Raw genomic sequence first — 18,780 nt, 5'->3', positions numbered from 1 at the left:
GATCGCGCATCGCGGTGGAAGCCGTTCATGACGATGACGACGGCGATGGCAACGATGCCATCTCTCCATGCTTTGTACTGGAGCGTCAGGATGGAGCGTAGAGTGCTAACCTCTTTTCCTCGACTCTTGGCAGCCTACTTTCCTCTTCCCCAGCTTCTTTTCCATCTACCAGAGCTTCGCCGCGGGGAATCTCAACATCGTTGCAGCTTCGCCGTCTGCCTCGGCAGTGCGGCCACGGGGGCCCCTCAAGCAGGGCCTAGGGCAATAAGATGTAGTGTACTGTGTGCATTGGAGGTTGCGTACGGCTCATCCGCTTCGTCGGTTTCTTCCTCTTCGCAGCGCCGACCGACGGCCCGCGGACGACGAAGCTGCGCGAGATGCGAGCAAGACGCCACGATCGTCCTGTCTTGTCGTCACGAGGCCCTGACTTGCATGAGGCGGAGGGAGCGAGGGTTCATTCAGTGCGGGGGGCGGCGGCGGGGGCGGGAGGGAAAGAGCGAAAGGGGAGGTGACGGAAGCTGCAAGCCTGCAAGGCGGGCGAGAGCCCAAAATGCTCCTTACGCTCCGCGCTCGTCGACGATGATCCTCAACATCGTCAAAGCCCTCTTCGGCGGTCGGGGCTGAGCACTGCAATGGGGATGTGCGTACATACACGAGACCAGGATCGCATTCGTCTTGATTCTCGATTTTCGATTCTCGTTGGGCTCTCAAGGCGGCAGAAGGAGAGAAGAGAAGGGACACTTGGCGTGGGGTTGAGGGAAGCTGCAGATGATGGCCTGTGCGGTCGGCAGTTGCCCTGAGCCAGAGGAGCTGGAGGCCAAAAAATCGATGCAGACGCCCCGCCTCTGTGCCGCCTCAACCTCTTGTGCTGCTCGCAGCCTTTTGCTTTCGACCGTCGATCCAACCTTCGGGGCTCCATCGTCCTCATAAACAACCCCCGAGAGGATCGCAGCGCCGAAATTTTGCTTCTTCATCCCTAACTCTACCTCATCCCCAACCTCCACCAGTCGCAATGGCACCTACTGCTGCTTCGTCGACTCCCTCAAGCGACGCCAAAACGTCGTCGTCATCATCATCATCATCATCAGCAGCAGCTGGCTCAGCGGCCTTGTCCTCGATGGCCTCGCTCAAGAACTCGCTCCTCTCGGTGCCAGGCTCCAAGTCTGGTAGCGGCACACAGACGCCCACCGTTCCCAACGCCAAGTGAGTCTACCGGCGATGCCGCGAGGACATAGGTGGCTTGCGTATACTGATCAAGTCGTTGTCCTGTGGCCCCCATCTCTGACAGCGGCTACGCAGAGACGACATTCCCGGGCAAGGCCGAGCAAGCGCAGAAGGCCATTGCAAGCGTCAAGGAGAGTGGCTTCATCCCTCCTGAGCTCGTCGAGGCTGAGGTCATGTGGTTCTACCAAAACCTTGGCATCGATGACCAGTACTTTGCCGCCGAATCCCTCTCTACCATCTGCGATCACATCACCGCCCTCTACGGTGCCAAGGTTCTCGCATATACCAAGCACTCGAACACTCTCGAGATCGATCTCGAGCACGAGACGTCCGAAGGCGCCGTCTTCATTCACTCAAGTTCCCCTGGAGCCAGCGTAGCTGACGGTGGAGCCAAGCCGCAATACGAGACTCGCATCGACGAGAAGTACCTCGACAAGAGCAACACGTCAGATGCGTGGCGCCTCGAGACGTACCGCTCCAAGGGCTCTGTATCGTCATCGTCCCCTCAACGCCTTCGCTGCTACTTCTTGTCCAAGTGCAAGTTCGTACAGCCTGTGCCCAAAGCCGGAACGCCTGAGTTCCGAGACATTCGCTGCGTCTCAGACCCTGACTTCCTTTCCAAGGCGAGCTCAAATACCCTCGAAATCTACCAAGAAGTCATTGAAGAGGCTCTCGACCGAACAGGACCCGTCATTGAGCTCTTCCAGGTCGAGGGCTCTCGCGAGCACCGCGTCGTCATTGGGTACCGCCAGGAGACTACACACGGCTTCTTCTCTGCTCTCTCTTCTCTCTACCACTTCTACCACCTCTTCTCGAGCCGAAAATACGTCGAGCAGTTCAGCAATGGCGTCACAATCGTCTCGCTGTACCTCAACCCGCTGCCTGGCTCCAAGGCTCCGCCCATTGAGCACTCGATTCACCAGGTCATCAAGGAGGCGTCTCTCGTCTTCTGCCTGCCCGACAACCCCTTCTTCCAGGCTGGCGAGTCTGCCTCGACACACGCTGTCCAGGAAGCCACCTACGCCTACGTCGGCTGGCTCTTTGCCCAGCACTTCTGCAATCGTCTCGGTCAGTCTTACCAAGCTCTGCGAAGGTATCTCGATGAGTCGAACCCGGAACAAGCAGCCGTCCTCAACGACATTAAGCTGCGCTTCAGGGAGGAGACTTTCACTCGCCAATCGATCCAGGACGTGCTGCAGACGTACCCTGATATCGTCCGCCTCCTCTACGTCCATTTCGCCAACATTCACTACCCGGGAGGTACGGAGGATGATGAGCTCGTCCCCACGCTCTCATACCAGCGCCTAGTCAAGGAAGAGGTCCTCACCGATGACCAGATGTATGCCCGCATCCGCAAAGCGACTGTCAATCAGCATGAGTTCCAGGTCCTCGAGGCCCTGCTCCTCTTCAACAAGGCTGTCCTCAAGACCAACTTCTACACGCCGACCAAGGTTGCACTTAGCTTCCGCTTGGACCCTGGCTTCCTGCCCGAAGTCGAGTACCCAATCAAGCCCTTTGGCATCTTCTTTGTCGTTGGCTCCGACTTCCGTGGCTTCCATGTACGTTTCCGCGACGTCGCTCGCGGTGGTATCCGCATCGTTCGCAGCCGCAATCGCGAGACGTACAGTATCAACCAGCGCACGCTCTTCGACGAGAATTACGCACTCGCGTCAACGCAGCATCTCAAGAACAAGGACATCCCCGAGGGCGGCTCAAAGGGTACGATTTTGCCCAGCCTCGACGCCAACCCGCGAATGTGCTTTGAGAAGTACTGTGACAGCTTGCTCGATGTCTTGCTCGAGGGGCAGTCCCCCGGAGTCAAGGTCAAGATCGTTGACCTCGTCGGCAAGGAGGAGATTCTGTTCCTGGGACCCGACGAGGGTACCGCTGACTGCATGGACTGGGCCGCTGAGCATGCACGACAGCGCAATGCGCCTTGGTGGAAGTCTTTCACTACCGGCAAGACGGCTGCCACGCTCGGCGGTGTCCCTCACGATGTCTGGGGCATGACGTCTCTCTCGGTGCGCCAGTACTCGACGGGCATCATTCGCAAGCTGGGCCTTCGAGAGGAGGACGTCACCAAGGTGCAGACAGGTGGCCCTGATGGCGACTTGGGATCCAACGAGATCTTCCTGAGCAAGGATAAGACGACGACGATCATCGACGGCTCGGGTGTCATTCACGACCCGGTCGGCCTGAATCGAGAGGAGCTGACACGTCTGGCGCGAGCGAGGAAGATGATCTCCGACTTCGACGTCTCGAAGCTGGGCCCAGATGGCTACCGCGTCCTTGTCGAGGAGAACGATGTCAAGCTGCCTAGCGGTGAGGTCATCCCCGACGGTGTCCAATTCCGCAACACCGCCCACTTGCGCTTCAAGGCCGACCTTTTCGTCCCCTGCGGTGGCCGACCCGAGTCAATCAACATCAGCAATGTGACGAAGCTCTTCGACGCCGAGGGCAAACCCCACTTCAAGTACATCGCCGAGGGTGCCAACCTCTTCATCACCAAGCAGGCTCGCGTCGAACTCGAGCGTCGCGGCGTCATCCTCTACCCTGACGCCAGTGCCAACAAGGGCGGTGTCACCTCTTCATCCCTCGAAGTCCTATGCGGTCTCAGCTTGACCGACGAGGAATATCAGGACCTGATGATCTTCAAGGATGGCCAGCCCTCGAAGTTCTACCTGGGCTACGTGCGCGACATCCAGAACATCATCTCGCAGAACGCACAGAAGGAATTCGAGGCCATCTGGCATGAGGCGACCGCGACGGGCAAGCCTCGTTCTCTCATCTCGACCGAGCTGTCACAAGCACTCAACGTCCTCTCCGAGGAGCTCGAGGGCACCGACTTGTTCCACAATGTCGCCATTCGCAACTCGGTCATGTCGCATGTCTTCCCCCAGACGCTGCAGAAGAAGGTCGGGCTGGAAAAGCTCATCGAGCGCATCCCGGAGGCGTATGCCCGCTCTGCTTTTGCTGCCTTCTTGGCTGCTGACTTCATCTACAAGAATGGGCCAGGGGCAAGCCACGTCGCCTTCTTCCTGCATCTGAGGAATCTCGCACCTTCGTCGTAGAGCGAGTGACGATGCACAACGGACAATGCCTGCCTATCCCCCACTTCTTCCGTTTCACCGACTAGCAATTTCAGCTATCCCCTGTAGACCAAATCTAAACACCACGGCCTAGCCCATGGCACGCACACTTGTGCAGGCAGAAAACATGATCAATGCATCTTGATGTCCTCGCGATGGCGCGTTTCCCCGCTCAGGCAGCTGTGGATTGCCAATGACAGCTCTCGCGGCGGAACATTCGCTGACCAGGCTGGCTGCAAAGCAGATCGTCTCACGAGAGTGTCTCTCCTACTGACGATTACCTTCACTCCCGAGCGGATGCGACGACTGGCTGCAAATCGCCTGCTGATCAGGCAATCGTTACGTCGCTCACTTCGGTGACGTAGAACTACTTGTACACCTGCAGGCACGCTGCGTCCTCTGGATCAACCTAGGCACCGCTGATGGGATGAAGAGTGTAACAGAGGGATCTCTCATGACCCTTTGCGGATCATCACTTCTGCCTGATCACAGGCGACGCAGGCACCACATTTGAGCTGTATCGGCTGCCACTACCAACCTCATCAAGCCCTCAGAGGCTTGGCCCGATTTCCAGTTGAGACGTGGGGGCACCCGGCTCAATGGGCGAGGTCTCCTCGTATCGTGCCGCCTGCCTTTGTTGCCCTCAAGATCCGGACCGTCCATCCGTGCCCCAACTTGCGAGGCCAGCAATGCGCTTGATTTGGATCGAAATGCTTTGCTGTCCTCTCTCATCCCACTCGCGGCCTTTCCACCATCGCCTCAGAATCATGCGCCTCACCGCTCTGCTCAAGAACTTTGGCCTCCTGACGGGCCTCAGTCTCGAATTCGTTTGTCTTGTCCTTGGCGATATCGTTGCTATTGGGTACGTCGCCTCCCCGACTCAACGAGCGGTCATCAAGCACCTGGGCTGACGTTCGCCACTCCGGCTTTACGCCTCTTCACCAGACGATGCTACACCACCAGTCGCGACTGTAATGGTATCTACCAGACGGTGAAGGGCAACCGGCGAGGGGCTTCAAGCATCACTTCGAGCTGCACGTCCTTCATTACCTTTCATCCCCTCCAAGAAGCATGCTCTGTTTCGGACTGCAGCCAGGGCTGTGAGAGGAAGTATTGGGCTGGCGCTGATTGCGTGGCTTTATCCGGGACGCGGGAGGTCAAGTGCGTCATCACGACGTGAGCCATGTACTGAATGCTCGAGAACGTTGGGATGATGATGATGAGAAGGTGTGAGCTGGTGAAGCTCCTGTATCCGCTCCGTTCCGTTCCGAGTCCGCGTCTCGTCCTTTGTTTCACCTTCTCCCTGTTGGCTCAGCCAGTCTTGTTTCTCCTCTTTCCCTTAGAATTCTTGACGTAATACACGACTGTCATACAGCTCGATTGTAGCTTTTTGACACCTCATGGTTCCCTACTGTCTTTCGATGTCAAATGAGTCCTGTATCCTCGTACTGTTGTCGAAGGCAACCCCAGCCATCACGGGTGCCAAGCATCTACGAATGAAAAGACGGAACGGGCGCCGCCCTTTAATCAGATTAGATGGCGAAAAAAGCCCCTCGCGCTCGGCGATCGACGCCTCCATCTGCACCTCCGTCGTGTGTCCCTTCTGGTCACTTGACCCGCCCGCCAACACCATCGCACGATCATGAGCCTGCCTGATTCGCCATCGCGCCCTGCGGTGACTAGTCGGGACAGCTATCACCATCATCACCATCATCATCAGCAGGCAAGCGGCTCAGCAATGATGCATACAACGATGCAAGGGCCCAGTCAACCACCGCCCTTGCTTCATAGAGGTTTGCAGTATGGTGCACAGGCCCAAAACCCGGACATAAGTCATCACCATGGTCGTCGCCATCACCACCATGGCCACTCGCATCATCACAAGGCTAGCCACCTGCACGCCCACGGCCACCATGCGCGTTCTCCTGCTGCTCATCATCACCACCACCATCATCATCATCATCATCATCATCAGCAGCAGCAGCAGCAACCACACACTCGTCCAAGTGGTTCAGTAGCCTCTGCTCATCCCACCTACTACATTGTTCCCTCGCCATCCGTGTCGGCGTCTGCCTCAGGATCGGGCTCAGGTTCGGGTTCCACCTCCTCCAACTGCTCTTCATCATCCTCAAATTCCGCCAAGTCGATCACACCTGCCGGCTCCAGGAGCTACAATGGCCGCCTTGCCCGTCACGCCCCTGATCCAGCGTCAGCAGAAGGTGTCGTGCGACTTCAGAGCCAGAGGGAGAGAAGCATCAGCTTGTCCAGTTTGGGGAGCGGATCGGATGAAGACGACGACGACGACCAAGATGAGGATCAGTCATTCGATGTCGCGACCCTGGGGGAAGATGATGACGTGGGATGGCAAGAAGAGGACCGAGGCCGGGCCAGGGGCAGGGACAGTATCTCCATCGCTGCATTGGCGGGACCGTCGGTGCAGCGTGGGCTAGGACAGCGTCTATACCATGTTGCCGATTCATCGTCCACAGCCGGTAGCAGCGGCGTCGGTACCCCTCGCAAAAAGCAGCGCACCCTTCCACAGCAGGAGCTTGAGCCGACTCGTCCCCGCGATCGCCCTCCTCGTATTGTCGACCTCTTCAGCGATCAAGCCGGCGGCAAGAAGTCTGCCAGCCTCGCCACTGCTACGTCGTCATCTACAGCCTCCACCTCTGAGAAGTCCTTCGCCAGCTTATTCTGGGAGCGCCAGCTCTGGCTCATGGAGCATCGTGGTGCCGATGGATTGAGCCATTGCAGCGACGAAGAGGATGAGGACGATGGCTACGAGAAGCAGGAGGACGAAGAAGGCGACGAGGTCGAGCAAGACGAGGATGACGCGACGCGCCTGGGCAAAAGGGGAAGAGGAAGAAGTCGTAGCGATGTTGCCTCAGGCGAGGGGAGGAGCACGAGTAGAAACAGCGATGTTCTGCGAACGCACGGTGCGGGTTTGCCCTTGGCTAGGGTAAAGAGAGTCATGAAAGGAAGCGATGATGCGATCAAGGTGAGTGAGCGCGAGCCCATTGTTCACCTTCAGTGCCATATTGCTGACGTCCGCCCTCTCTCTCGCACGCATGCGCAGATGATTTCGCACGAGTCTCCTTCCCTCCTCTCCCGGCTGTGCACCGTCTTCATTGCTGAGCTGACCAGTCGGGCTGCGCGGCACGCAATGCTTGCGCAAAGCGGTAGCACTGGTGGGGGGGAAGGAAGCAATGGGAGGAGAATGACGGTCATGCCCGAGGACTTGAGGGCTGTCACCATCGGTGGTGAAGACGGCGAGGGAGGCAGCACCGAGTGGGAGTTCTTGAGAGACATTCTCGAGTCGTAAAGGCGCAAAAAGACTGATCAGTAGATGATTGACCTGTATGTACAATAGCCTTCCACCTCCACTCTTCAATCAATCAACCCAAGGCGAATCGGGTGTCAGCCCAAACGCCTTCCAAAATGCCCTTCCATCCAATGTCTTGCTGCCGTTCAAAGTGTGCATTTCCTCTGCACTACGGGGCAGCGCCTTGACGCCTGTCTCGTCCATGAGCTCTGCGACTATGCCAGGGAGAGGGCCTGTAGGTGGATGATTGCGACCCTCCTCGCCCGAGGAGCCGAATCGAGAGGAAAGATCCCAGAGGTCGCTGTGGAGACGAGCAAGAAGGGGTGGGTGAGCATCGGCGCCGATTGTGCAGTTTGAGCTGGCCTGGGAGCGTGGGACTCACTAAATCCGCTGATTCGTCAAGATCCACCTCTTGCCCGCGGCAATGTCAAAGTCTTTGGCCATAGCCACGCACGCCCTTCCTACGTCTCTCCCATGAACGAAATGCACACTTCCCATTTCACGAACCACATTCTTGTCCCCGGGCAGCCTGCTCAAGTAGCGGCGTACCGATCTTCCGTGTCCCCACAAGCCGCAGAGTAGCAGCACAGCGGTGGAGATGGGCTTGGCACGTACGGCGTTGTTGGGCTTTGAGAGGGCGAGGAGCTTCTCTTCGGAGATGGCCCGAGGAAGCGGGGAGTAGGGAGAGGACTCGTCTATCCACGGGGATGAGGGCTTGTCTGGGCAAGGGTCCTTGGGTTTCTTGTCATGGTGCTTGTGATGCTTTTTCTTCTTGTGGTGGGACAGAAGCAAGTCCTCGTGAGGTGCAAAAGTGGGACCATTCTGCGAGGTGGCCAGTGTGGTCAGAGGCGTGTCGCCGCCCAAGTATGCTGTCTCACTCGCGCCCACTCACATCGTAGATTCCCGTGCTACCCAGCAGCACAAAGTTGGTATCAAGATCCCTCGTCTTCGCCCTCTTCTCATCATCGTAGTATCTGTCTACACCAGTTTCGTCCCTACTCTCCAAGTAGCCCCTCACAAGCCTCTCGATTCCTCCCTCTTCATAGACGGGGAAGATGATCAACACAGTCGTAGCATCGGGCAGGGATCGAAAAGCCTCGACATTATCATCCTCTTTTGGGTCAAAGTCGAATTTGATGCTGCCCCCTCCTCCGGCACGAGTGGTGAAAGCGGTACTCAGGCCAGCTTCGGCTGCGAGGGGCAGGACGAAAGTGGATGTCCAGCCTGAGCCGAGGAGAAGGAGGTCGACATGTGCTGCAGATGGAGAGCGCGGCACTGGAGTGACACGGTGGAAGCTTGGAAGGCAGTCCAAGAGATTCATGATGATGATGAATGTATGGATCGGAGGTCAAGGATGCGATGCGGCCGGCGGCTGAGGCAATCAACTCTGACTAGCCCCGCATTGACTTTGTGGGTGGCTCGTGCAGCTTATGTAATCCACTATCAAGATTTCCACTAAGACCCTCGTGTCGAGCGAGGCTCGGCGTTGTCTTACCTTTGTACTGCGTCCGTTGCCTTCATCTCCAGCCTTCGCAATGCCCATCAACCAGCCGGCCAACCAGATCAAGCTCACAAACGTCTCGGTCGTCCGACTCAAGAAGGGAGGCAAGAGATTCGAGATTGCTTGCTACAAGAACAAGGTCCGAGAGTGGCGCACGGGAGTGTGAGTGCGCAGCAGCAGAGAGGCAGACGAGACGAGGATCCAACGATGACGATCAGCCTTTCCTCCTCTGTTCTCGCCTCGCCTGCAGGGAGACAGACCTCGATGAGGTGGTGCAGATTGAGAACGTCTTCGTCAACGTGTCTAAGGGCCAAGTAGCGCCGCAAGAGGACTTGCAGAAGGCCTTTGGGACTACAGATCGCGAGAAGATCACGCTTGAGGTCAGTCGGTTACGAAAATGACCACAAGTCAGCGTGGCTGTATGCTGACCAGCTCATCCCTCCGTGTCGCTACGCAGATCCTCAAGAAGGTCAGCTCATTCGCCTTCCCATGCCCATCAGCGCGCCGTTTCACACTGACATTTTCCACCTACTCCTCGCACACGCAGGGCGAACTCCAAGTAGGCGAAAAAGAGCGCAATGCCGAACTCAGCTCCCTCTGGCGCGACATAGCTACTCAAGTAGCCTCACGCTGCGTCGACCCGTCCACCAAGCGACCCTACACGGTAGGCGTAATAGAAAAGGCCATGTCCGAGATCCACTATTCGGTAAAGACGGGCAAGACAGCGAAATCCCAATCCCTCGACGTCATCAAGTCCATCCAGGCTGCAAAGACGTTGCCCCTCGAAAGGGCCAGGATGCGCGTCAGGATCACTATGCCGGCAAAGGAGGGCAAGAAGTGCAAGGACAAGGTCATGCCGAATGTCGAGAAGGTGGAGGATGAGGAGTGGGATGGCGAGGAGTGGGAGCTCATTGCAACCATCGATCCGGGGGCTTTGAAGGTCTTGAATGAGTTGTTGGAGGTGGAAACAAAGGGAAAGGCGAGGGTGGAGACTTTGAGCTTTGCCACGGTCGGAGAGGGAGAAGACGACCAGGAGGATTGAGTGAGGCACAGGAAATACCACGTCAATCTAGCACAGAGATTGCAAGGAAGATGAAGCATGCGCTTGCGTTGCGTTCTGCTGCGATCCACTACTTTCCGTTCGCCCACACGACCTCATCTCTGCAGTCCTTCCAGTATGACCTCATCCACCTCCTTGACCCCCTCCCTGACCCTGCCCCCGCGCAACACCTCTCTAGCTCTTCTTCTCTTTACACTTTCCCATTCACACCTGAGGAAGACCCAGCCGCACCTTCTCAAAATCTCAAGCGCCTCGAGCACGAAGACTCCACTCTCCAGATCCACCAGCTGCGCCAGGTGAGGGGAAAGCTTGAGCGACCAGGTGAAGCGGAGCACCAGGTCGAGGAGGATGGCGGCTTGGTATACCGTGGGCGGGAAGAGGGTGGGGAACCCTTCAGAGGGACGACGCAGCAGGCGTGAGGCTTGCCGTGCGTGGCCGTGGGAATGACCATGGAGATGGTGTGAGCGCGAAGGTGAGGAGCGCAACGGCACATCAAGCAGAGCAGAAGAGGAGGCGTCCCCACTTTCCATCCCCTCTTCCTCTCCATACTCATCTACAACCGCCTCGTTCACAGCTGCTCCTCTTGGTGCAGGCCACGTACTCAAACCGCGGCGATGCATCCCCCCTGGTCTTTGTTCCACTCCGTTCCCATCAAACGAGCTTCGTCTCCTCTGCTGGTTGTGTTGCTGCTGCTGATGGTGCTCCTTGCTTGTCCACGTCTCCGGCTTGAATACTTCCAATCCCCAATCATTGGTCACATCCCACCAGAAGGAGAAGAGAGAGTTGACCAGGACAGAGAGGAACCACCAGCGCCAGAGGGAGCCTCCGTCCTCGTCTTGGTCTGGAACGGCGCCGGCGCGTGAGGACTGAGAGGCGGAGATCCCTACGTGCGAGCGAAGAGAGGTAAAGGATGACGAGTGAACCCAGGCCAACGCTATCAAGTAAGTTGCCCTCTCATGCTCACAGATGACGGGAAAAGCACTAGCGTACTTCAGTGCGTTTGCCAGGGGTCGTCGGCTCTTCTGCTTGATTGCCCCGCCGTATGCGGCCGGTCCCTTGCTATACCTATACTCAGCCAAGCACTGAATTAACCTGACCGCATACGGGTACGATACCAGGACGGGTACGACCCACGAACCTCTTCCGTTCCACCAGGTGTGGTGCTCCTTCCGTGGCACGAGGAAGCAGGCCGTCAGCCATACGTCGCCGAAGACTTTGGCAAAGGACGTGAGGATGTCTGCTAGGAGGATGGAGGGAAAGGTCGGGGCGCGAAAGAACAGAGGGCGCGGCAGAAGGAGCGGCAGGAGGGATCTGTGGGCGGGTGCGAGAGAGCGTCATCGATGAGGATCAGTATTGACAGCTGCGATACTCTTGAATCGCCGCCTGCACACCTTCCGAACTGTTTGCGTCTCCCCTTGTAGAGAACATTGCCCGGCCAGAGTGCAGCAACGAAGACGCCCAGGACCGCTATGCCTTGAAAGGCTTGCGCGTGACGCCCACTTGGGTCGCCCTGGCGTGAGACATAGAGGCGAAAGAAGAACCCTGCGCGATGAGTCAGGACAGGAAGTAGGGTCAGCTTCATAGTTCGGAGATGGTGTCGACAGGGGGGTGAGGTTGGTACTCACAATGCCCTAACGCCCAGGCGGCCAGCATGGCGGCGATGCCGTAGATGCCGCGGGGAGCGTAAGAGATCCAGTGCCTTTCGACGTGGTGAGACCCATTGACGCCATTGCTGCTACTGCCGCCTCGTATTGACAAGCCTGCCTCTCCCTGCCCATCTTCACTGCCATGCTTCCTCGTCGCATGAACGGGCAAAGGCGCTGGTCCCGCAGCCCCATCCTCGTCGTCCTCGGCTTCCTCCCCCAATCGTGGTCCACTGCCACTAGCAGCAAGAAGCTCATCCGGCTTGAGACCCAACACTCGAAGCCCGTGTATGTTAGCTGCCCAGCATAGTACTCCGAGGCTGAGAAGGAGAATGACGCGATAGGGTGGCGGGAAGACTTCCGAGAAGGGATGCGTCGATCGATATTCGTCGCGTAGCCTGAGCAAAGGCGCCGCCGCCGCCGCCGCCTCCCGTGGGAGGGACATTCCAGCCAAGTCCTATAGCGTTGAAGCAGGAGATGACGAGAAGAAGAAGAAGAAGATGATGATGAGGAGGTAGACCTTGAGCACAGTAGGCTACGGCGCCTTGCAGATCATTGAGCGCGCTTGATCGGTTGCGTAGGAGACGACGGAGACAAACCAAAGAGTGCCGGCAGCCGTGCGGACAGAGCAATCAAACCAACACCTCGGGACTGGCGCGTGCGTGCTCACCCCTCATGCTCATCTAGTCTATGCGAATGCGACATTACCGAGACGATGAGTACGCATGTACAGACAGATAACGATCTCTACCCCAGCCCCGATCACGCCTTGATATACTTCTTGAGCGCCTGCAACTGCTTGCCACCCTTCTCGAGCTCACCACCCTCTCTCCCTTCCTCGTCCTTACAGAAGCTCAACCTTAGCCACTTCTCAAACATGGGCACATGCTCCTCGCTCACAAAGGCCGTCGCCGGGATGCAAACGACTTTGGCCTCCTTGGCCACGAAATAGGCAGTCCGGTAGTGCTTCTGCACATCTTCAGGGAAAGGGTAGTCCTCGGGAATCTGGATCGCAGAGGCATCGACCATGATGAAGTAGGCGCCTTCTGGGAGGGTGTACGGCAGGCCAAGGGTGTCGAGGGCAGAGCAGAGTTGCCCACGGCGAGCTTCGTATTCTTGGATCTGAGACTGGTAGAAGCCGCGTTGCGCCGCTTCCTCTACGCCTACCGCCGCTGCCTCTGCTGCAATGCTATTGGTGGAGAAGCTGATGCGGGTTGAGACGACGAGAACTGGCTTGATGAGATGAGGAGGGCCAACAGCCCATCCGATTCTCCATCCTGTAGCAGCAAAGGCCTTGCCCGCTGAGCTTATGGTAATCGTCCTGTTCCACATGCCCTCGTACGACGCAATGCGCAGGTGAGGCTTGCTGTCGAAAGTGAGGATGTCGTACACCTCGTCTGCAATGCAGAGCAAATCGTACTTGATGCAAAGTGAGGCGAGGCGCGAGATCTCCTCATCGTCGTACACCTTTCCTACAGGGTTGTGCGGCGTGTTGAAGATGATGGCCTACGAGAGCACGGAGGAGGCGAGTCAGCATGCGGTGCCTCCCAAACACCGCGTACTGGCGCAATTCCTTACCTTGCACTTGGGCGATTTCATGGCCTCCTCGATCTTTTCCCAATCCAGCTTCCAATCGCTTCCCTTTGACCCTCGTACCTCCTTCGGCGGCAGCAATGCAATTGGCACAGGCTTGGCGCCCATGAAGGTCACCTCGCACTGGTATTGATCGAAGTGTGGCGAAATGAAAATGACTTCATCCCCTGGCTCGAGAAAGGCGGTCGTGGCGCAGTAGATTGCCCCGTTTGCGCCAGAAGTGATTTGGACTTCGGTCTCTGGGTCCAGCTGAGCGCCTACATCCTTGCGCTGCTTGGGGAGGGATGACGAGCCGCCAGCTACAAGATCTTGGCTGGGGTCGCGAGGCTTACGGTATTGCTCGCTGAGATGGTCCGCAATCGCTTTCCTCAGCCTCGGCCTCCCCTTTGGGTGCGAGTAGTGGTGAACGTCGACTCGTTTGTCTGATAGCTCCTGCAGCGACTCGCGAATGAAGGCCGGTGGAGCCCAGTTCATGAAACCTTGCCCTAGATTGACGCAATCAGGGAATACAGCGGGATTGAATGTCGACCAGACATCGGGCCCGCGAGTGTATTCATCGTGTATGCGGTCTGTTACGATGCCGATCTTGGAGGATTTGGCCATTGGGTTGGGGTTTTGCGCTTGCTGATGCGCAGATGAGGCGGAGCTCATGGTGCTGAAGCAGGCGGCGGCGGCGAAGCGTGCGAGGGGTGAGTGGCTTAGAGATGTAGCTGGCCTGATGAGCATTCGAAGGGATGGATAGGAAGGTGAGTTGCCCTGGCAGCACCACACCGGCTCCTTAGCAATGATGTGCTTGCTCCCTCGGTCCTCGCACATCGGACTGACGCTTGCTTGCTTGCTTGCTTCCTCTGCTCCACCCTTCGCCGCCGCCGCCTTTGCCGCTCCGTCTGACCCGATTTCCAAAGCCAATGCCAGACAGTCAACCAGTTCCGTTCCGGCAGGCGGGCGGAGCAAGAAGGAAGGGAATTTGACCTCGAGGAAGCTGCTGCTGCCGGTTGACGCCCTCCTTCCGCTACAATCGACTCAATCACCATCACCAACGCCATGAGCAGCACCGCCGACGCCAAGAGCAACGGCAACGGCACCCCTGCCGAAGAGGTCCGCGAAGAGATCAAGGCTCGCTTTGCGCCTGATGTCCTCGCCCCGGACACCCGCGCCAAGGTGGCCTCATCCTACTCGACGTCGCAACCATACCGCCATGCCGTCGTCGACGGCCTCATCAACGACGAGCTCCTCCAGAAGGCGCGAACAGAGATCATCGAAGAGCTGCGCTTCGCGGACAAAGAGACGGATATCTACAAGGTCAATCAAACGGGCGACCTGGCCAACCTCGACGGGCTTGAGGCACCAGAAGCGGCGCGCCTCACCAGCCTCCTCAAGGTGCGCGATGCCATGTACTCGCCAGAGTTCCGTCGATGGCTCCAGGATGTCACGGGTTGCGGACCACTGAGCGCAAAGAAGAAGGATATGAGCATCAACGACTACCGCTCGGGATGTCACCTCCTCAACCACGACGATGTCATTGCGACTCGTCGAGTCTCTTACATCCTTTACCTGCCAGACCCTGCTCACCCTTGGCAGCCCGAGTGGGGAGGTGCACTCGAGCTCTACCCTGTCAAGCCGGCAAAGTCCGAGGGTGAGCCAAGAGAACCAGAGACGGTCCCATCTGTCTCGATCCCGCCCAAGTGGAACCAGTATACCTTCTTCGCCGTGCAGCCTGGACACTCCTTCCACTCGGTCGAGGAGGTGTGCCACCCCACGGCTTCCCGTTTGAGCATCTCTGGATGGTTCCATCGCCCGCAGAGTGATGAGCCTGGTTTCGATCAGGCGGACGAGGATCGCGAGGAGGCAGAGCGCAAGGAACATGCCAGCGCCGCGGGATTGGGAGCCAAGAGGGCTGCTGCTTCCTTTACGCCTTACCCGGAAGGGCTGGACCCGCCTCTGCCTGGCTCGCAAATGACGCAGGACGATGTCGACTTCCTCAAGCCCTTCTTGAACCCGTCCTACCTCGCCCCCAAGACGCAGGCTCAACTTTTTGAGAAGTTTGGCGACGAATCCCACATCTTGCTCAGCGACATCTTCAACTCAAAAGTAGCGGCAGCGATGGAGAAGGGCCTGAAGGCGCTGGACGATGAAGCTGGTTTCAGGTGGTGGCAGCGCGGCAAAGGTGAAGAGGGCATCGTAATCCCTTCACAAGATGCGGGCGTCTCAAAGGACTGGGAGCTCATTGGCCCGCCGCATAGGCAGCGCTATGTCTCCCTCAGAGCGTCGCAGAAGCCTCGGCTCCCCAGCGCAGCCAACCCAACACTGCCCAACACCATCCCCTACGAGGAGCCGCTCGAGCTCCTCGACCTTCTCCGAACGACAGTGCTGCCCAGTCCCGCCTTCAGGCACTTCCTAGCAAACATCTCCCAGCTCGTACCACTGGCGCATCGACCCTTTGAGGCTCGTCGCTTTAGGCCTGGACTGGACTACACGCTCGCACGCGCAGACGAGGAGACGGTCCTCGACGTCACTTTCGGCCTCACACCGGACGTAGGACGTATTGCGTTGGACGCTGCCGGCGGGCCGGCGGGGCCGACTGGGTTGGCTGCGGGCAAGAAGAGGAAGACTGCTGCTGCAGCCGTTTCAGCGAAGAAGGCTGGCTCATCGCAATTGAGCAAGAAGCAGGCAAAGGATGTCGCGGGGAAGTGGATGAGCGGCGAGGCTGGAGGATGGGCATGCTATATGGCTCCAGATGATGAAGACGAGGGAGCTACAGGGGAGGTGTATAGGCAAGGTGGGTCTGGCGCCAAGAATGGCGATCCCAGCGGAGAGAAGAAGGAGGAGGGCAACGCAGCAGAGTCCAAGGATGGCCAGAAAGCCGAGGATGAGGAGGGCGAAGACGAGGAAATGGAAGAGCTCGACGATGATGACGCCGATTCAGACTTTGACGGCGTCCTTCTCAACCTCACGCCGTCCTTCAACACCCTCTCCGTCGCCTTGAGAGACGAGGGCGTGCTGCACTTTATCAAATACCTCAATGCGAGCGCAGGAGGGAGCAGATGGGACCTCATTGGGGAGTATACCGTGGGAGCTGTTGAGGAGGAGGATGAAGAGGATGGAGAGGAGGATCAGAAGATGAAGGCGTGATGCCGTGTGATTGTCGATGTGAATGGCACGATGTGTAATGTTACATAGATTTCTTCTCTCTTTCCGCACCTTCCGTCATCTCACACTCAATGGTGGCTCAACACCTGGCACTTTCCCCCACTCGAACTCAGCCTGATTGAACAGATCCATGATCGCTTGCGGCAAATCCGCCTCCTTTGTTGCCAAGGCTGCGTAGGGATCATCTTGAGCTGCTGGACGGGGAGCAGTATTGCTGAAACCGCCAGTTGACGTTGCGTTGTTACCGCTGCCGAAGGTGCCGAAGGCGCTACTTGAGGCGCCAAAGGCTGATGGTGCTGTGGGCGCTGCTGCAGGAGTGGTCGATGCGCCAAAGGCTGAGGGCTGTGTCGGCGTGCTCGCTGCTCCTCCTCCAAACGCGCTCGATGACGGCGTGGCAGACCCAAATGCGCTGGGCTGGCCAAAGCCCCCTGATGTTGATGGCTGTGCCTGATTGGCAGTGGACCCAAACGCTGATGGTTGACCAAAGGCGGAGGGCTGACCGAACGCTGAGCTACCACCGCCAGAAGCGCCCCCTCCAAAGGCGGACGGCGTGCTGGTCGAGCTCTGCTGAGCGGTCCCTGCTGCGCCGGCGCCAAAGCCTCCAAAGCCTCCCGAGCTTCCTACCGACCCAAATGCTGATGGTGTTGGCAATGACGCGCCACCGAATGCGCTAGGCTGTCCGAAGCCGGATGTTGAAGGCGTCGTCGTCGAGCCGAAAGCTGATGGCTGCCCAAAAGCGGAAGCCGCAGCAGGCTTCTGCGGTGTCGACGTCGACCCAAAGGCAGACACATTTGTCTGTTGCGTTCCGCCACCAAAGGCCGATCCCGCAGGCTGTGAGGGCGCGGGATTGTTTCCCCCCTTCATCCTCTTGATCGCCTCTTCCCTATTGCGCTCCGCCAATTGATGCGCCCCTCTCGAGTCAGCCAATGCCCTCCCCACGTCGCCATCATGTCTGGCGAACAGCTGCGCCTCATAGTTTGTATATTCCTGCCCCCTATTCGTACCCGCAGCCTCTAGTGCCTGCAGGCGCAGTTCCTCCGGTGAGGTGTCTGACCCAGAGAAGAGTAGATTGGGCTCGTATTTTGCTGGGCCAAATACCGAAGGGCGGTATAAGGGCCGATTGAGTCTGAGGTCTTCTTCCAGGCCGGAAGGGGTGAGGTTCACCTGCCCTGGGTGGGTGTGGGGAGGGGCTTGGTTTGCTGGCCCGCCAAGTGGCGCTGACTGCGCGGCAGTGGACCCGAACACGCTTGGCTGAGAGGCTCCGAAGGCTGAGCCTGATTGCTGTTGTTGCTGCGGCTGAGAAGAGGCGCCAAAGGCGGATGGCTGGCCGAAGGCTGAAGGCGCAGTGGATGCTGCGCCTCCGAAAGCCGAGGCGCTGCCGCTACCGCTGCTGCCAAACGCTGAGCCGGTGGGAGCAGCGCCAAAAGCTGAGCCGCCGCCACCGCCGCCACCACCACCACCGAAAGCAGTAGGCCCTGCTGCTTGGCCAAAGGCGCTCCCCGTAGCAGGCTGTCCAAACGCGCTCGTCGTCGTCCCACCTCCTTGCCCGCCGAAAGTAGCAGTCTTGTTGCCAAAGCTGCCAAAAGCAGAACCAGTCGCTGCTCCGCTGCCACTGCCACCGGTGCTAGCGCCAAAAGCGGACCCTCCACTGGCACCACCAAAGCCTCCTCCGCCAAAGGTGGGAGGAGGTGCAGCTGATCCGAAGCCTCCGCTTCTCGCTCTAGCACCACCACCAGCGGCTCCACCACCACCAAAAGCGGACGTTGAGCCGAAGCCTCCGCCGCCGCTAGCTGAGCCGCCTGTTGGGTGCTCGTTGCGGCACGAGTCGCCGAAGACGCAGCGATCTTGGAGGAAGAATTTGCAGACTACCATGAAGAGCGAGTGCTGCTAGGGCTGCGCTGTGAACTGTCTTGATAGAGAGCACTTGAGGCTATGAGAGTGCATCAATATCCATGTCCCGCAGCACTGCAGCTTGAGAGAGAGAGTAAGTGATTTGGATCTCCAGGAGCGAGTAGGTCGATGCTCGTAGCCTCTCTATCCGTGTCCCGCGTCTCAGTTGAGGTCGAGCTCGGGGGCGCGGAACGGAGGGTCAGACGGGCAAGCGGAGAGGCAAGTGGGTGGGTGGGTGGATGGGTGAGCTCAGTCAAGCCAAGACAAGAGACGTTGAGTTGAGCTGAGGCCGGCAATGCCTCGCCGAC

General features: G+C 58.3%; 9 protein-coding genes across 9 annotated transcripts; 4 read left to right on the top strand and 5 right to left on the bottom strand.

The window, feature by feature from the left end:
* Positions 1-1,012: 1,012 nt before the first annotated feature.
* BDZ90DRAFT_216068 (putative glutamate dehydrogenase, NAD(+)-specific) lies at positions 1,013-4,295 on the top strand (the record flags this gene model as incomplete). The annotated part of the gene is made up of 2 exons (XM_025504254.1): positions 1,013-1,203; positions 1,289-4,295. The coding sequence occupies 2 exons, from the start codon at positions 1,013-1,015 to the stop codon at positions 4,293-4,295; spliced, it is 3,198 nt and encodes a 1,065-aa protein (XP_025365373.1).
* A 309-nt stretch (positions 4,296-4,604) lies between these two features.
* BDZ90DRAFT_23177 (hypothetical protein) lies at positions 4,605-5,603 on the top strand. The gene is made up of 2 exons (XM_025505989.1): positions 4,605-5,175; positions 5,259-5,603. Exons 1-2 carry the CDS (start codon positions 4,913-4,915, stop codon positions 5,491-5,493), a joined length of 498 nt encoding a protein of 165 aa, XP_025365372.1. The 5' UTR covers positions 4,605-4,912; the 3' UTR covers positions 5,494-5,603.
* A 585-nt stretch (positions 5,604-6,188) lies between these two features.
* On the bottom strand, positions 6,189-6,408 carry BDZ90DRAFT_229754 (hypothetical protein). The gene has a single exon (XM_025505201.1). It carries the CDS (start codon positions 6,368-6,370, stop codon positions 6,200-6,202), a length of 171 nt encoding a protein of 56 aa, XP_025365371.1. The 5' UTR covers positions 6,371-6,408; the 3' UTR covers positions 6,189-6,199.
* A 1,296-nt stretch (positions 6,409-7,704) lies between these two features.
* BDZ90DRAFT_257820 (hypothetical protein) lies at positions 7,705-8,956 on the bottom strand (the record flags this gene model as incomplete). Its single annotated transcript, XM_025508003.1, has 3 exons — positions 7,705-7,936; positions 8,018-8,457; positions 8,528-8,956. 3 exons carry the CDS (start codon positions 8,954-8,956, stop codon positions 7,705-7,707), a joined length of 1,101 nt encoding a protein of 366 aa, XP_025365370.1.
* A 214-nt stretch (positions 8,957-9,170) lies between these two features.
* BDZ90DRAFT_236080 (Shwachman-Bodian-diamond syndrome protein) lies at positions 9,171-10,409 on the top strand (the record flags this gene model as incomplete). Its single annotated transcript, XM_025507286.1, has 4 exons — positions 9,171-9,298; positions 9,387-9,516; positions 9,594-9,605; positions 9,684-10,409. The coding sequence occupies 4 exons, from the start codon at positions 9,171-9,173 to the stop codon at positions 10,176-10,178; spliced, it is 765 nt and encodes a 254-aa protein (XP_025365369.1). The 3' UTR covers positions 10,179-10,409.
* Positions 10,235-12,434, bottom strand: BDZ90DRAFT_22875 (EXS-domain-containing protein). The gene is made up of 3 exons (XM_025504834.1): positions 11,822-12,434; positions 11,597-11,738; positions 10,235-11,507 (listed from the first exon to the last, which is right to left on the bottom strand). The coding sequence occupies exons 1-3, from the start codon at positions 12,282-12,284 to the stop codon at positions 10,292-10,294; spliced, it is 1,821 nt and encodes a 606-aa protein (XP_025365368.1). The 5' UTR covers positions 12,285-12,434; the 3' UTR covers positions 10,235-10,291.
* A 167-nt stretch (positions 12,435-12,601) lies between these two features.
* BDZ90DRAFT_215410 (PLP-dependent transferase) lies at positions 12,602-14,035 on the bottom strand (the record flags this gene model as incomplete). The annotated part of the gene is made up of 2 exons (XM_025504228.1): positions 12,602-13,345; positions 13,418-14,035. 2 exons carry the CDS (start codon positions 14,033-14,035, stop codon positions 12,602-12,604), a joined length of 1,362 nt encoding a protein of 453 aa, XP_025365367.1.
* A 402-nt stretch (positions 14,036-14,437) lies between these two features.
* BDZ90DRAFT_229751 (hypothetical protein) lies at positions 14,438-16,689 on the top strand. The gene has a single exon (XM_025505200.1). The coding sequence runs from the start codon at positions 14,477-14,479 to the stop codon at positions 16,562-16,564; it is 2,088 nt and encodes a 695-aa protein (XP_025365366.1). The 5' UTR covers positions 14,438-14,476; the 3' UTR covers positions 16,565-16,689.
* BDZ90DRAFT_229750 (hypothetical protein) lies at positions 16,140-18,689 on the bottom strand. Its single transcript, XM_025505199.1, has one exon. It carries the CDS (start codon positions 18,452-18,454, stop codon positions 16,640-16,642), a length of 1,815 nt encoding a protein of 604 aa, XP_025365365.1. The 5' UTR covers positions 18,455-18,689; the 3' UTR covers positions 16,140-16,639.
* Positions 18,690-18,780: the final 91 nt, after the last annotated feature.

The sequence above is a fragment of the Jaminaea rosea genome (assembly GCF_003144245.1).
Source record: "Jaminaea rosea strain MCA 5214 unplaced genomic scaffold BDZ90scaffold_1, whole genome shotgun sequence".
Classification (NCBI taxonomy): Eukaryota; Fungi; Basidiomycota; class Exobasidiomycetes; order Microstromatales; genus Jaminaea; species Jaminaea rosea.
The sequence above is the reverse complement of the archived record's forward strand: the minus strand, read 5'-3'. Positions and strand labels throughout refer to the sequence as shown.